The 14,842-nt window shown below is 36.9% G+C and overlaps 1 protein-coding gene across 10 annotated transcripts in view; it reads right to left on the bottom strand.

Moving 5' to 3' along the window:
* ens (MAP7 domain containing protein ensconsin) overlaps positions 1–14,842 on the bottom strand; it is a 380,882-nt gene that overhangs the window by 173,932 nt on the left and 192,108 nt on the right. For 5 of the 10 annotated variants that reach the window (XM_089640506.1, XM_089640516.1, XM_089640511.1 and 2 more), the window contains exon 2: positions 10,986–11,180. The exons of the other annotated variants lie outside the window; for them this stretch is intronic. In XM_089640506.1, coding sequence (XP_089496632.1) covers positions 10,986–11,180 — 195 coding nt within the window. The remainder of the gene's footprint in view (positions 1–10,985; positions 11,181–14,842) is intronic. 10 annotated transcript variants of the gene reach the window in all.

Raw genomic sequence — 14,842 nt, 5'->3', positions numbered from 1 at the left:
GCTCAATCACACACATAAAGGCGCTGGCGCTGGCGCTGGAACTGGCGCTGGCGCTGGAACTGGCGCTGGCGCTGGCTCTGGTTCGGCCAGATGATGAATGCGAGAAGCGTGCGGTCTTTGTATCGGAAAAGCGGATAACGGACCAAAATAGGCGAGCCTTTGCAAATGCCTAAAAAGCCAATAATCCCAAAATAACCCACTTCAATAAGGACTGCTTCGTGGGAGATCTTTAGATCATTTCTGTAGGTATATTATATTATGTAGTTGTGTAATAAGTAACCAATTCAACATTTAACCCCTGGACTACCATCCTTCTGCGACCTATTACTCCTTTGTATGACAGGGGTAAAAGGACAATAGCCTGCCGTTCGCTAGCTGACACTATTTTCGTAATAACTTAATAAATTATGTTTTTGAATAAACCTTTGTATAAATTGTACCACATATCTGTCTTGCATATTTTCCTTGGGATAGCTTGTTGTTATAAATTAACAACCCATAAAAGTGTTTTTTTTTTTACTTTTAATACATATATTTTTAAATACCTTTTAAAATTAAAATATAAAGATATATAACCCGCACTAACAACCTCGCCGATCAAACTAACTGATGTTATGTAATCCGATTACATAGAAATGTGTATATGTCCGCGTAAGTGTGTAATGATTGCCATCAAAAGTTAATATAATGCATTGTCATTGAGTTTCAGCTCGATTGGATGTCGGAAAGTGGGTTAATTTCCGCTTCCAAGATTTGCATTCATTCATTCTCGAACACAAAAGAGGTTTGATGACAATCACGTACACACACGCGGACACATACACGACAAATGACATTACAGTAGTTAATATACGAAATAAATGCCAGTCCTGCACGACATTTGGAGCGGTTGGTATAGTTGACTCCAGTTCCTGGGAAGAAAGGTTCAATCCTGAGTGGAACCATTTTTTTCTTTTAAGGTAAAAAAAAAACAAATTCTCATTAAACATGTCAAATACAAACCATCCATTGGGTTTCCATTCAATTAGAAGTACATATTATATACAAACTAATAATTACAAAAAGGTTGCCACCCTCCCCCATAACATAATTTTCTCCCGGAAGAAGCTAAATAACGTTGTTATAAACGATTAAATATAACACATTATTGTATTTTAGTTAAACAGAAATAGAAAATACGTAGACCTTTAGTAGTTATTTAGCAGGTTGGTTGGTAGACCTAAAGACTTGACCTATTTTATTAAAATGAATGGCGGGTTCATATTGCGGGCAGGTTGTGGTTTCGTGGTTGGGGTAATATCCCACAATTTACCGAAATGATTTATTATGGTGATCATCGTCGGGTGATGGTGATATCCCACCGCAATACAGTTACACGAATGTTGGCATTAATCGTTGCAATGAGCGGAACCAATCGGAGCATCATCAGGCATACTCGTGTTCAGACACCGAGAAGCAACCTCAAGATTGGGATGAAAAAATTTCAAGTCAATAATGATGGCTGGAATCTATCATATTGATTTATTACACAGTGGTTAATGGCGTTAGAAATAGGAAAATACTAATATGAGTTCTATACACCCGGTTAAATAAATATTTATATAAAAATTTGGTGCATCATTTTTTAAAGATTTTAAACTTCGTAGATGCCTACAAACCTACAAACCTATACCTACAAACTGACCTATGGACGGAGGCCTCTGAAGTAGGTCAGGGACGCCTGGAGGCGCCTTGTCGAAGAGATGGGTTCCCGTCCCGAATAGGTCAAGGAGAAGAAAATGAGATGAGATGGTAATGACTTATTAATTGCAATACCATACAAATTATTTCTAACAAGGAAATATCAATTGGAATTCCGTCAAATCACGTAATTGCGAATAGTTGCTAGGTTTAGTAGGCACGACAGAGGTTGACAACACCTGTCTCCAAACAATTAACACAATAATTAGCGGTGCTGAACAATAATTAATTATCAACCGCATTCGTCACGCAATTTCACGCAACGGATAATGTTATCCTCGTAACGGGATTAGCGGACTTCACCGCTCTCCCGTGTCTCTAGTATCAGACATATTCAGCGGTTTCAACACCTGTCACCTTTCATCTAATCGACGTAAATCGATGTTATATGATCGCTAAACGTGATTTCATACCACAAATAATTATATTATTGCGGTAAAAGTTGGGTCAAGCATCGTGTTTTCATAAGCAAATGATTACAATAAGAGCTTTGAAAAAAACGTTTCAGTGAAGAATCTTTCCAGCTTTGTGAGAGATTTCAAGACTTTTAGTTAAAATCATTATTTCGAAGCTCCATCTGTACAAACGGATGACGTGGTCGAAGGCTAAGGCTGTCGACTAGAAATCCGGAGGCCGTTAGGTTCAAATCCGAGCGTGTGCTGCAAGTAAATTTTATTTAATAAATTGGTCTTGTTTCACAATTGATTAAATAAAAATAATCGTGTATTTGCGCCACGTTTCAGGGCGGAAGATACTCTCAGTATCACCCTAGTGTAAGAACACCATTTAAAATTGAAACGTTGCTTGAAATGGCTTTAGCCGTGTTTGGAGACCAGATCTGAATTTCCAGGTTGGCGAGGAAGTCCCCACCATCCTCTTCTTCATTTCCTTCCTCTCCTCGCTACCTTCAGCCTCACAACAAGAACATACCCCAATTGCGTACGCCATAAACTCACTGGCACCAGACGATTGGGAGCATTCGGGATTCTTATGCGGTATTCATATATAAAAGCTTATGATAATGATGGCAGTGACGAGCTGAAACTAGTTGCAAAGACCAAAGAAATTCCAGACAGAAAAGTTAAAATCTCATGTCACCACTCTCTCCGTTTGAGAGTTTTGGCGGCTTGAGATTTATTCCATGGAGTTAAGATCACGTTGCAAAACCGCATAGAATGGTGTAACCAACGAATGCAATAAGTTATCTCATCGGATCGACAATAATCGGGAATAGTAATTATTAGGCTTCTAGTTTTATGAGGTTGCATTATGAAAAGTGGCATTATCTAGTTTCATAAGACATTCAACATTATTATTACTATTAAAATCTTCTCCAGTTTCAAATTGTGATTCAGTTTTCAATTGCCCCATCACGATCCGCCTGTTGGTGTCATTAGGCTATTTTTGCGGTGGTTAGATTACGTATCCATGGGGCTACTTAATACCAAGTTCTGATACAAAGACTTAACGGTGTTATCGATTGAGTAACTTGCGTCAGCGCGAGTCAATGTGTTTAGTTTTCTTTGGTTCCTCAACGTCAGCTTGAATACAGATTAGGAGGAGCTACTTGTTTCGTAAGAAGATGACGAAAATTTAATATAAGTAAGTCCCGAGGAAGATATGGATCAAACAGGTGAATCGAACTAGGTCGAGTCGTCTAAAGCGTGAGTTTCCTTCCTGGCGTCACAAAGCATGATCCAAAGACAGATAATCCCAGGTTACGAACCACCTGACAATATTTTGTTCTACGTGTACTATTTCAATGGAAGATTTCTCGAGGAACTAGCGCCATTGATCCCTTCGGCAACGGTGTGTAGTCGGGAAACACGTAAAATGCGAGCACACCATTAGTAAGTGCACATTTAACATTTGCCACATGAAAACGGGTCGTCTCTACGACTAATTCTTGAGTTCCACAGCATAGCTGTTGAACATTTTGCTGGCCGTGTGTTTCCTCCCTCCCAGGGACTCAAAAAGACCATTCCCACTTCATTCCCAAAGTTAAGACAGGCGGCCCTGAGGGAAAGTGTTTTCGTAAAACTTGTTAACGTAAAAATTGAATTCTTTCTAATACCATCATTTTAGTAGATAAATTTTGTTTGCGAAATGATGGGGGATTTACGAGGACGACTAGGTGGTATCTCCCCATTTGAACCAATCTACCCCTAATCCACCGATATTCAAATAGAAACTCAAATGCCTATCAATTAATAACAGACTTCTAACAAAGCATCTTTTAAAAATCACGCACTCGGAAAATAATAAATTGAAATTAAACGCAGAAGTGCCATCAATGATTTTGGCGTCAGTAAAAACGAAAACGAAAGCTATTAACAATGCTGATTTTTCCTCCTCATTTAACAATCGATTCGCCAGATGCCCTAACGAGATATAACGAGCCGGGTAACTCCGGGAACGCTTCGCCGAATTATCTCCGTAATCGGTAATGGCAATACTCACTGTATAGAAAATTCCTAGAAGTGTGATTAATCTATACCGATTTGAACGAAAACTGTTATCTTCAAATTACGAAAAATGGTACCATTCGACCAGAACTGCTTTCTTCTTCTAACTTCTAACCCGCCCTATTCCCCTCAGCCACACAATCTATCCCACACGGAGAAAAATGCGTATTGCTGATTTATTAAAAACGGAATTGCGGGCCGTTTCCTATTAAACTTTTATTCCATTCCTAATATATTGGAACAAGTGTTCATGCACCTGCACCATGCCGTGATAATATAAAATGACGAAATGCGAAAATATTATGATTTTTGTGAACACGTGTTCCGACATCGCGATACTACATTCCTTCCTTCTTACTAAAAGTTTAACGAGAAAACTATCAATTATTTTGTCAAGGGCTTGCAGTCCCGTCCAGTTAACCGGATTACGAATAATTTGAAGAGATTCTTAATAAATTATCAATATTTTTTTATCACTAAGTTTATGCGGTGTAAACATTCAAAAAAAGATTTAGATATTTGAAATTTTTTATCAATTTCACCCGAAGTAAGCGAAAATTGATCTTACTCCAATACGCAACACACACTATAGGATTACCTCTTCAGTGGTAATGGTAATTGCACGGTAAACGAGCCCGCAACGCTTTCACTCGCGAAATCAATCGATCGATCGACAGAGCGAAAAACAGTTGCGGGAAGGTTACGCGTTACGCGCGATTCATTCTGCCCAGAGAATAACAATAAAGCCCCGAGACAGGATTTAGGGAAAAGCAAACGAATTCAAATTAGATTAATCAATTTGGTTCCAGAAAGAGGAAACTTTCAATTCCCACGGACGATGATATTTACACAATATTATTTGACTTCTGGGGTTGTAATTTCTTCCCATTTAAACAACGATGCGTCTTGCAGTGTCCATCGTCAGGGTAGATGAGTAGTGTATGGTAACTGTAAACTCTCTTATTAAATAAAACACGGACTCTGGTATCTTCATAAGCTGGCGGTCGGAATAATCACGATCTCGACCTTGAGGTTCCAACTTATTTATTATACACTCGGTCTCTACAATACTCAACAGGTAAACGCCATCTACTGATATTACAGTAACTTTATTTGTGCAGTGTCACAGTACTTAATTATTGTATAAATGAGCACCAACGGTTTAAATGAGTAATTTTTGGAAATAACACTAAAAGTCTAATAAAGTAATTCCAGAGAGTGAGAGGTCATACACGATGTCATCGTTCTAGAACAAGGCTGGCCAACCTTTTTAACAGTTGGGCCAAATTGACGATTTTAAATCACTGGCGGGCCACTGAATACCTGACGGGGGTTCCTATACCTGATTTCCATGGGGGGGGGGGTTGTTAGAGAATTTTTATAAAACATAATTCCCCACAAAAAAAATTCAAAGTGAGTGCTCCCCACAAAATATTTGAAAGCCATGGGGGGGGGTTGTTACGGAACTTCGCTGAGAAAAAGTTCCGCGCACCCAAAAACATCATATGTGATTCCCCACAACAATTTTTTTGGGCAGCCTTGTTCTAGAATCTTCCGTCTTCGTCGTTTTTTTAAAATAGAAATACAAAGATTTCCGGATTAAAAATAAATTTTTAAGATATGTAAATTTTAAAATGGGCATTCCTAGAGAAAACCTAAATTACGATAACGTACTTTGTTCATTAAATTTAATAAAATTATTTGATCGCATAATTATTTACGATTTAACCTGTTTGTATAAAATTATTAATTCAATGTTTGATACCCCTGATTTATTATATGTAATCTCTTTTCATACTCCAAGCAGGTCGGTTACAAGACAGTACCTACCATATTATTGTAGTAATTCTATATCAACGTCCCAATATCACACTCCTATGCGACGGATTCAACAGCTAGGAAACAAATACTACGATGTTGTTGATATATTTAGTACTTCAATTTCAATATATAAGCATACCCTATTGAAGTTTTTTTCATCAAGTAGTGGAATATTTTAATAAAGGTATTTAATTTGATTTGACTAACACATAATAATTTTGTCAACTGAAACAGAAAAAAATATTTTGGATTTTTTATGTTTTGTGCCTGCATGCTGTGTAGATCAAGTTCAGTGATATTTTGACTTTATATTTATTTTTCTGCAATTGTTTTAAATAGTCTCCTGCACTATTTTCATGTATAATTTCGTAAATATTTTTTATATATATATATATGTATGTAAAAGCCTTAATAGGCGTGAAATAAATTACAAATATTCTGACAATATTTTTGAAAATCTCCTACTACCATCTCAGTAAGCAGAAAATATTGCTTGTAACGTGATGGAGGACTTAGCCAGCCGAGGAATTGAACTCACGACGGCTGGGTGGGATCCGGACGCGATGCCAATTCAGCCACTGACCGGTCACACCTGTGAGAAGGAAGAGGACGATGGTCGAAGACGTCCATACGATCTCTCTCTGGGAATACTATACCAAGAAGTGTGGAGTGTGGCTCAAGAGAGCGCTTCTGAGGTGACTGTTTACAAAAACAGCGCTATAAAAATTATCGTAATATTACATTACGGTTCAACACTTCAAAAGTCAAAGAGATATTTCAAAATGGATGTATCGTATGTAGTCATCTCATTTTTGGCGAAATATTAAAATTACTCTGTAGAGCAGGTACTTTATATTATAAGACAAGTACCTACATTACACAAACGTTTTTTTTTAATGTCCTCTCAAATGTTTGATGAGAACTCGGTATCTACTGTATTCAAAACATCCTAGCAGCACAAAAACGATCTACAAGAAAAACAAGACATTATAAAAATAGGGCACTAATGACCCGTTGAAGAGACGGAAACCTAGTTTTGCTGTTTTGATTATTTACGTTCGTTAAAAGTAATGTATACGTGATGGCCCTTCATCACACCGTGAAATGGCCGTTACCGTAGTACGCTCGCTAGCCCGTGAACTGGCGGTAATGCCTTACTACTTACTACGTTACCACTAACACCGGATAACTGATGACTTGATAAAGCTGGTGGCTAGTTCCCTCGAAGCTTTTCACGCCGCTAATGTGAATTGATGGCTAATTCCCTTTTACAAAATTACCCACTGGAATCGAATTATTCTTCATTCATTTGTTGAAGTCGTAGATCAGACCAAGAGCGACGGAAGAATGCTATAAAACTAAAAGAAATTATGCCCTCGTAAAAACACAAGAAAATTGACATTGAGAAAATTGGCGAGATTTTTTTGCAAATTTAAGATACTATTCATTTGAGTTGATACATAGTTTATTAAACATGTTTTTTTTTCTTTTATTACTTTGGATGCTGTACAATTCGTGTTGATTTCGCATTAGTTGACTGATCGGTTCATGACGATAAATCTGGAAATTGTTGCAAAATGAGCATTCAATGGCAAGAAAACATACCTATTTTCAAGAATTAATAAAGTTTTTTAAAATTTGTAATTTCCAATATTTTTTATACCGGGTGTCCGTGGTAAAGTACGCTAACTTCGGGCTACATAATTTTAGAAGAAAAAAAATGAATATTCCTACGAAATTCTAATGTTTTAAGGTAGAAAAAAGATTAATTATTTTTATGGGAAAATAAATATTCTTCTATGGAAAAATATTTATGCACGGGAAAATTAATATCTTATACCATCATGTAGAATCACCTGCCGAAGTTAACGCACTCAACCCCCGGACAACCTGTATAGCATAAACCTAATCGATCAAACACCCCTGCAAATTGCCATCAACACAGGCGTTTCACGTTTGTGAGATGGGCGATACCAAATGTTTATCTTAACATGCAAAAAAATATATAGGCAAAACGTCGCTTTATAATTAATATCTGTGTTAAAAACGGTTCCATGACAACTTAACACAGTGACAATTCAACACACTTTTAAAAAGTGATATAAAGTCATTAGAAACGATGAAAAAAACATTTTTTTAACCTAACCTAACCTACTTAACTTAATTAATAAAAGTTTTGTTTCATAACTTTCCATGACTTTATATAACTTTTTAAAGATGTGATGAATTATCATTGTGATGATTTATCCGGTCACCGTTAAAAACACCTATGATGTCTAAATAATAATGGTTTCTACGAATTTGCCAACCATTTCATTGAAACAGACCACACATTTAATACAAAATACAGGACTCAGTTTACCTACATAAAATAGGGATCAGGCTGGACATCAAGAAGCACGAGAGTTACGGAAAGCCAAAAACATTAATAGCAAAGTTATCAACAACCGAATCAAACTAAATAAAAGTATAATACTTAGGTTGTTCCCTACTGATAAAGAGCACTATTTTCCCAAACCTACTCCTAGTACCTCCCCCAATGAAGCAATTTTTGGAATAGCTTAATATATTGGTAAGACTGCTTTCCAGAACCACCAAGGTATTAGTGTACAAAACACTAATTAGACCAGTGCTTGCGTACGCAGCCGAGACGTGGGTTCTAACTAAGAAGAATGAGCGAGCACTGGATGTTTTTGAAAGGAAAATTTTGAGGCGCATCTTCGGACCGGTTCTAGAAAATGGATTTTGGCGCAGACGTTATAACAATGAGCTCTATACTCTGTTTAAGGAGCTAAACGTCACAAAGTTCATAAAACTGGGACGACTTCGGTGGCTAGGTCATGTGGAGAGAATGACCGAGCATCAAGAACCAAAGTCCCTGCTGAGCTCAAGACCGATAGGGAGAAGGAGCCAGGGAAGGCCAAGGTTAAGATGGAGCGACAACGTCCTCAAAGATTTGTCTGCCTTGGAGCTTCGAAACTGGAGAGAGCTGGCGCGGGACCGAGATGAGTGGAGGAAGACTCTTGAGGAGGCCAAGACCCACCAGGGGTTGTAGAGCCAAAAGTGATGATGATGATGATGATGAATACGTGTTACTGGTAGATTTTAATTACGTATTGTATTGCTCTGAAGAAGCTACGGTTGTAGTGAAACCCGATCCGCATAAGTATAACAAATATAAATAGTGTTTACCAAGTAAAAATATATTATTTAGTGTGAAGAAAGTTAGGTCCTTGGACGATGTGAATAAAGACCTGCAGGAGCGAAGACGTTTCATAGATGCGACAAGGAATACTAAAGGATTGATTGAGGGGTCGATCATGATATTTTAAGAAAATCCATTGATTCTATCCAAGAATATTTCAAAGCCAACCAAAAACAGCCGTGTGTCCCATTAGCGTGAAGATGGTTTATTTCCCCGTGCACGTAGTACCTATTCGCTACCCGCCGCACCCCGGTGACGTGATAAGGGAAATATTTTCACCAGCGGAATTGTTGCCAAATGCGTAGATATTAGATGAAAAATTCCCGAAGCCATTTACAATATTGCGTTGTTAATATTTCTTGTCTGGGCGTAAGTACCATGTCATATAGCGACGCAGACATTCTTATAAAACTTGGTTAGCTAATAGATTAACATATTGTCATATTATATACAGTATTGGATTCGTCTCGTATTATGAATCTTCTTTATATTTAGTAATTCTCTCGTTAATCAAAATAAGGCAAGCTCACTGGGCTTACATAACTTGGGTTATGATATGATCTCCAAGACCCTCCCCTAATTTAATCCTCGAAAAGAATAAACTATGAAGGGAACTTTACTGGATGGAATTTAAAACAATTAAAATAATGACTTTCTTATCTAAACTTCAATAAACGACAACTCTTAAATAGCGGAAGGTTACTTTGCTTTTCACAACCAAATGGCTCTTTTGATACAATTTTTAGTTCAAATATCAGTCTTCGGAAGTATCAGGTCCCACAGCTTGGAATAGAACGTACGAACTAAATCAGATAATACAGGAGTCATTTAAACTACTAAGTTTAAGTTATTATGTAGCTATTCAAAGTATTATTTCTTAACACATGTATTGTATATAAAAACAACAAAGAATTCAAAATTCGTGATGTATGTGTAAACTTGACAGACAACAAACTGAAAGAAATTATAATTTAATTCAATTCAGTTTATTATTTAAAAAAAATTACAAATTTGACATTTTTAAATACATTTGAAGAGGAGAATTACATAAATACAAACAGCAGATATCAACTATTATAGTAGTAACAGAGCTTATCTTTTAAAGGTAGCTTAATTGATGTTAATTATGTGGATATCCTAATTGACCCTGTTCAACAGCAAGATTGCTCTCCACACCGACATGACCATTGGCAAGTTAGCCCTGCAGGCTGGGACACCAAACAGTCGATGCTGTCGCTGACGAAGATAACCATCGGGAACATAGAAATGAATGCTCTCCATGATAGCTATGTTTTCAAGCCATCTACGAACTAGTAATCTATCTATTTATAAATTGAGATAGTAACGCCGACCATGCATGATCAGCATCAATAAACCGAAAATATTAAACGATATAATAATGTTTGTATAATGTTCAAGTTAATCTTCTTATATTAAGCGAGTCTCAGCCCGTTCGGATAATGTGAAAATATTGACGATTTCTAGGCGGCGTTATTATTAGAATGATTACCGAAGAATGTACTTTCATCACCCATATGCCGGTGTAAATGAACAAAGTAACCGGATTTCGCGTCGATTTCCAACAGATGAAATGGATCAAGCGAACAGCTCGACGCGTCTACCCGTGGTTTCTAAATACATACCTGATTAATAACATATTTATAGTTGGAGAGAAACTGGTAGGTAAACTGCTGGGTGCACACTACCCAGTACATACTGCTAACTCATTATGTGCAATAGATTTGTCTACCTACCATGCGGAGTGATTGAATCCGTGAATGTGGGTGCGACGTGGGAACCATTACTGAAGATCGGTTGCTGAGTGATCCCGTCCTGCCCATTGACCCATACTAAATTGTGGAGACCATCCGTAATCAACTGAATTGATTGTTGTTCACGGAAATTTGTGTCACTGACGTATGTAAAAGACTTGTCCGAACTGTGCATTCCTGAAAACACAAATTCGCGACAGTCAGCAACATCATCAGTTATCGAAAGATTGAAGGAACCAAAATAAACTCCAGATAATAAGTTCTATAATTGTGCTTTCGTTCTACCAGGCTTTAAAGCTTGAAATAAACTACCAAATTCAGAACATAAAAGAGCGAAGCTCATCACTCCAGATAGAAGTTGAATTTCGGATAGATCCGTAAGGATATTAATTAGGTACCTATATTTAAAATCAAAAAACAGCTACCTACACAAAATACAATCTTATTCGGGTTTTAAAATATTCTATCCTCTACAGTTTGATCCATTACTTTTCACGCCACGCAAGATCTGTTATCCATTGATCAATAATATTTTACGTTATAAAATAAAGCCCTGTTTAGTGGCTGTGTTGCGTTTTTAAGGTAACTTTACCTGTAGGTTGTTTTTCAATTTTATCTACGTTTTAGCACAGTGCCCTTGAACTGAAATTTCACAAAACTCACGCCATAAAAATTAATCAATTATTTTACTTTTGGAAAGTTTTTATAAAAAAACACCTCGGAATTCATTCGGAGTTAAATCAGCGATACGAGCATAACAATCGTGACTCTCCAACAATGAATGACACTTTGTCGAAACTTCGATGATTTCTAGCGACAAATTGCTGGACTGCTTGTTGTACACGTAGTTTAGTGATTTAATTGGTTGGGTTATGAATAAGGTGAAAAGAAATCGTTATTTACATCTAGGAACAGGTTCCGTACACCAGGTGTCATCCGCGCCCGGGCTAAGGGTGTGGGTATGAGGTATGGGGGAGCGGTTCGGCCTCGAGGAATGCCGCACGCCGGTGGCGCTGAGAAGAGAGGAGATGGTGGACCAAATCTTCCGGAGAAAGCGATGCTGACGAGAATTACGGGAGGTGGTCGGAGAAAACCAGCGGATGAGGGGGTCATAAAGCTGTCGCTTACATTACACATTTATTTGACTTTCGATACTAAAAAAAGAGCACACCATTTCCAGAGTTCGTACCGCTTACAGCCAGGGGAACTATGGCATCCAAGTGATTGACAGGAAGGCTGGGAAGTACAACTTGCCTGAACAGATTTTGTCACTAAACAAAGCTGCAGAAACATCAAACCACTTTTCGGTTCTGAACGGTTATCTCTCGCCGTGGCAATACTGAAAATATGTTCCAATCTGGATCGAGGTGAAAATATGGGTAGGGACTTTTATTATCTAACTAGCTGAAATTCCCGGCGTTGCCCGGGCTTTGAGTAAAGTTTTCCGAAATCAGACGAAGACAGTAATTTTCATCAAGTATAAAAATTCTGCTCAAAGGGGTCGGGAAGAGTGAATGGGGTGGTTTTTTGAAATGTAATATAGACAATCCTTCTTCTTGTTTTGGAGGTCAAGTGTGCAAAATTTCATCAATCTCGGAATAAAACTGTAAATTTGTCTAAAAAAACAAAATCACCCAGGGCATTCTTATTTCTACATATACAGGTGTGCACGTACCCGAAAGACTAGCCAGAGATACCCGAGAATAATCAAAAATAAAAAAATAATATTCCACATAACATATAACTCTCACTAACCAAGTGTATTATTTTATTTTTTGTCGTAATATCTTTCATCGTAATTGTAATTCATCAATTTGTATCACTTGGATATGTCGTGTTACACCGTTTAGATAGGTAGATTTAAAAAAAACTATGTTAAGTTAAAAAAATAACTATGAGAATAATAATTAATGACCCAAAATAGTAGAAGTCACTTTCAACATAATTGTCTTCGACTTTTATTTGTCTCAAACACGTAAATTTCCGCAACAAATAAGATTCGGATTAGTTTCTTCAAATTGGTCGCAAGCAATCCGGAAACATTTTTACGGCAATTACAGTCACGGAAAGCAACAAAAAAAAAACAATCAGTTCTATTTGGACGTTCAACCAAACACAACAAGACAGACTACCGAATGAACAAAAAAACGAACAGTTTAAACGAACTTTTTATTCAAAATTTATGGTCATTATACAGGTGACAAGACCGCAAGACATGTAGTGCTAAGACCTTGGCAGTCAACGCATTCTTTAGTAGTTTGGGGTCTAACTCAGTGACCGAAGAATCTGGTCACACACTGACCTACCTGCGGAGGAATGCGCATGATATAAGTGTTAACCGTTGACTGTCGAAGTTGTTATGAATACTACTGATGTTGAGTCTCGTCGCTCCGTGGCGCGTGCCCACGCGTAAGCCACAAGAAACCAGAAGAACGGAAGCGCGCGAGAGACTCGTAATGACGCCAGCCGGGTATGGGTAATGATAATGGTAGTCTCACTTACCGCTGTAGGATGCAATTTACTAGATGGACGCAATAATTTTCTCTTTAAACATTATAATCTCCGTAAACGCGACCATTTACTTGGTTAGCGTTTTTACGTCAATCGAGGCGGTCTACTTCCAATAAACAACATAATGATAATCAACGAAACACGTATGAACGGATAGTTTTCAATCACAACGGTAATCATTTAAATTATTGTACAATTGATTAATCATTTCCTAATCGAAATACATATGAGAGTTTTTTCATCATGGATGCAATTTAACCCGTTGAATACGGTAAGGTTAATTAGGGACTCTTGATCAAACGCAAGGTCAGCAATGTAATAACAAACACTATAATGCCACACGTGAATAATTAAATAATTGATTGAGTGAAGCATGAATAATTGCACACTCAGCGAGAGTTCAAATTCGATCATTTTTTTTTTTAAAGCGACAAATTGTATCAAACGTTCTATCAAATGGCAATTATTACAAAATTGTGAGTCAATGACTTCTATGTTTTTTTTGGCATTAGAAATTTGATGAATTTAATGATCGGGTTGGTTTTTTTATACCTGAAGCATCGTCTATACTTATGAATTCAATCAATACGTACGCCATTGTCGGTAAAATGATATGCAAAGCCGTAATAAAACAATATTGTTGGAATGAATTAGAATATATTAGTTTATGATAATACAGAGAGGTGCAGATGATTCTTGAAGCTTGAACCTGAGTTAAACAAAGCAAATCAAATAATTTAATTTGAACCATATAATAATAAAGGTGCTGTAACCGTGCTTATTATTTTTTAGTCAAGAAAAATCATGTAGATTTTGAAGAGCGGAATAATGGGTGGCCGGGTTCATTATAAAATCCAGATGCGAGGCTTGCCAACATTTTGGCCCAGATATACTACTTGAGGTAAATGAATTAATTTGCAGTTTATTGTTCCACTTTAACAGCACAACATCAACTTCAAATAATGATAATCAGATCATTAATATGATGCAGTTTGTTTGAGATCGAGCATGCACAAAACTACGGGATGCGAGAAAAACAACAAACAGTTTTTCTACAAAACAAACATAAAACCAAAATACAATAACATAGACACTTCAACAGTTTACTAAACATAAAGACAAACATACACATTGGTATAATATCATTCAAACATTTACTTACATCATAATTTGAAGTCGAGAACCTAATGAGGCAATTGGGAAACATTTATAGATTTTGGAGTAAAGGATATACTTAAAATAATTCATAATATGCTCTTTTAGAGATAGGGCTAATTTAATTATTTTATGAAAATACGCTCTTTCAAGTTAAAATATTTTAAAATATA

Source organism: Hesperophylax consimilis, chromosome 15 (genome assembly GCF_061612785.1).
Source record: "Hesperophylax consimilis isolate HC1 chromosome 15, BYU_Hcon_1.0, whole genome shotgun sequence".
NCBI classification, from domain to species: Eukaryota; Metazoa; Arthropoda; class Insecta; order Trichoptera; family Limnephilidae; genus Hesperophylax; species Hesperophylax consimilis.
This window is presented reverse-complemented; position numbering and strand designations above follow the sequence as displayed.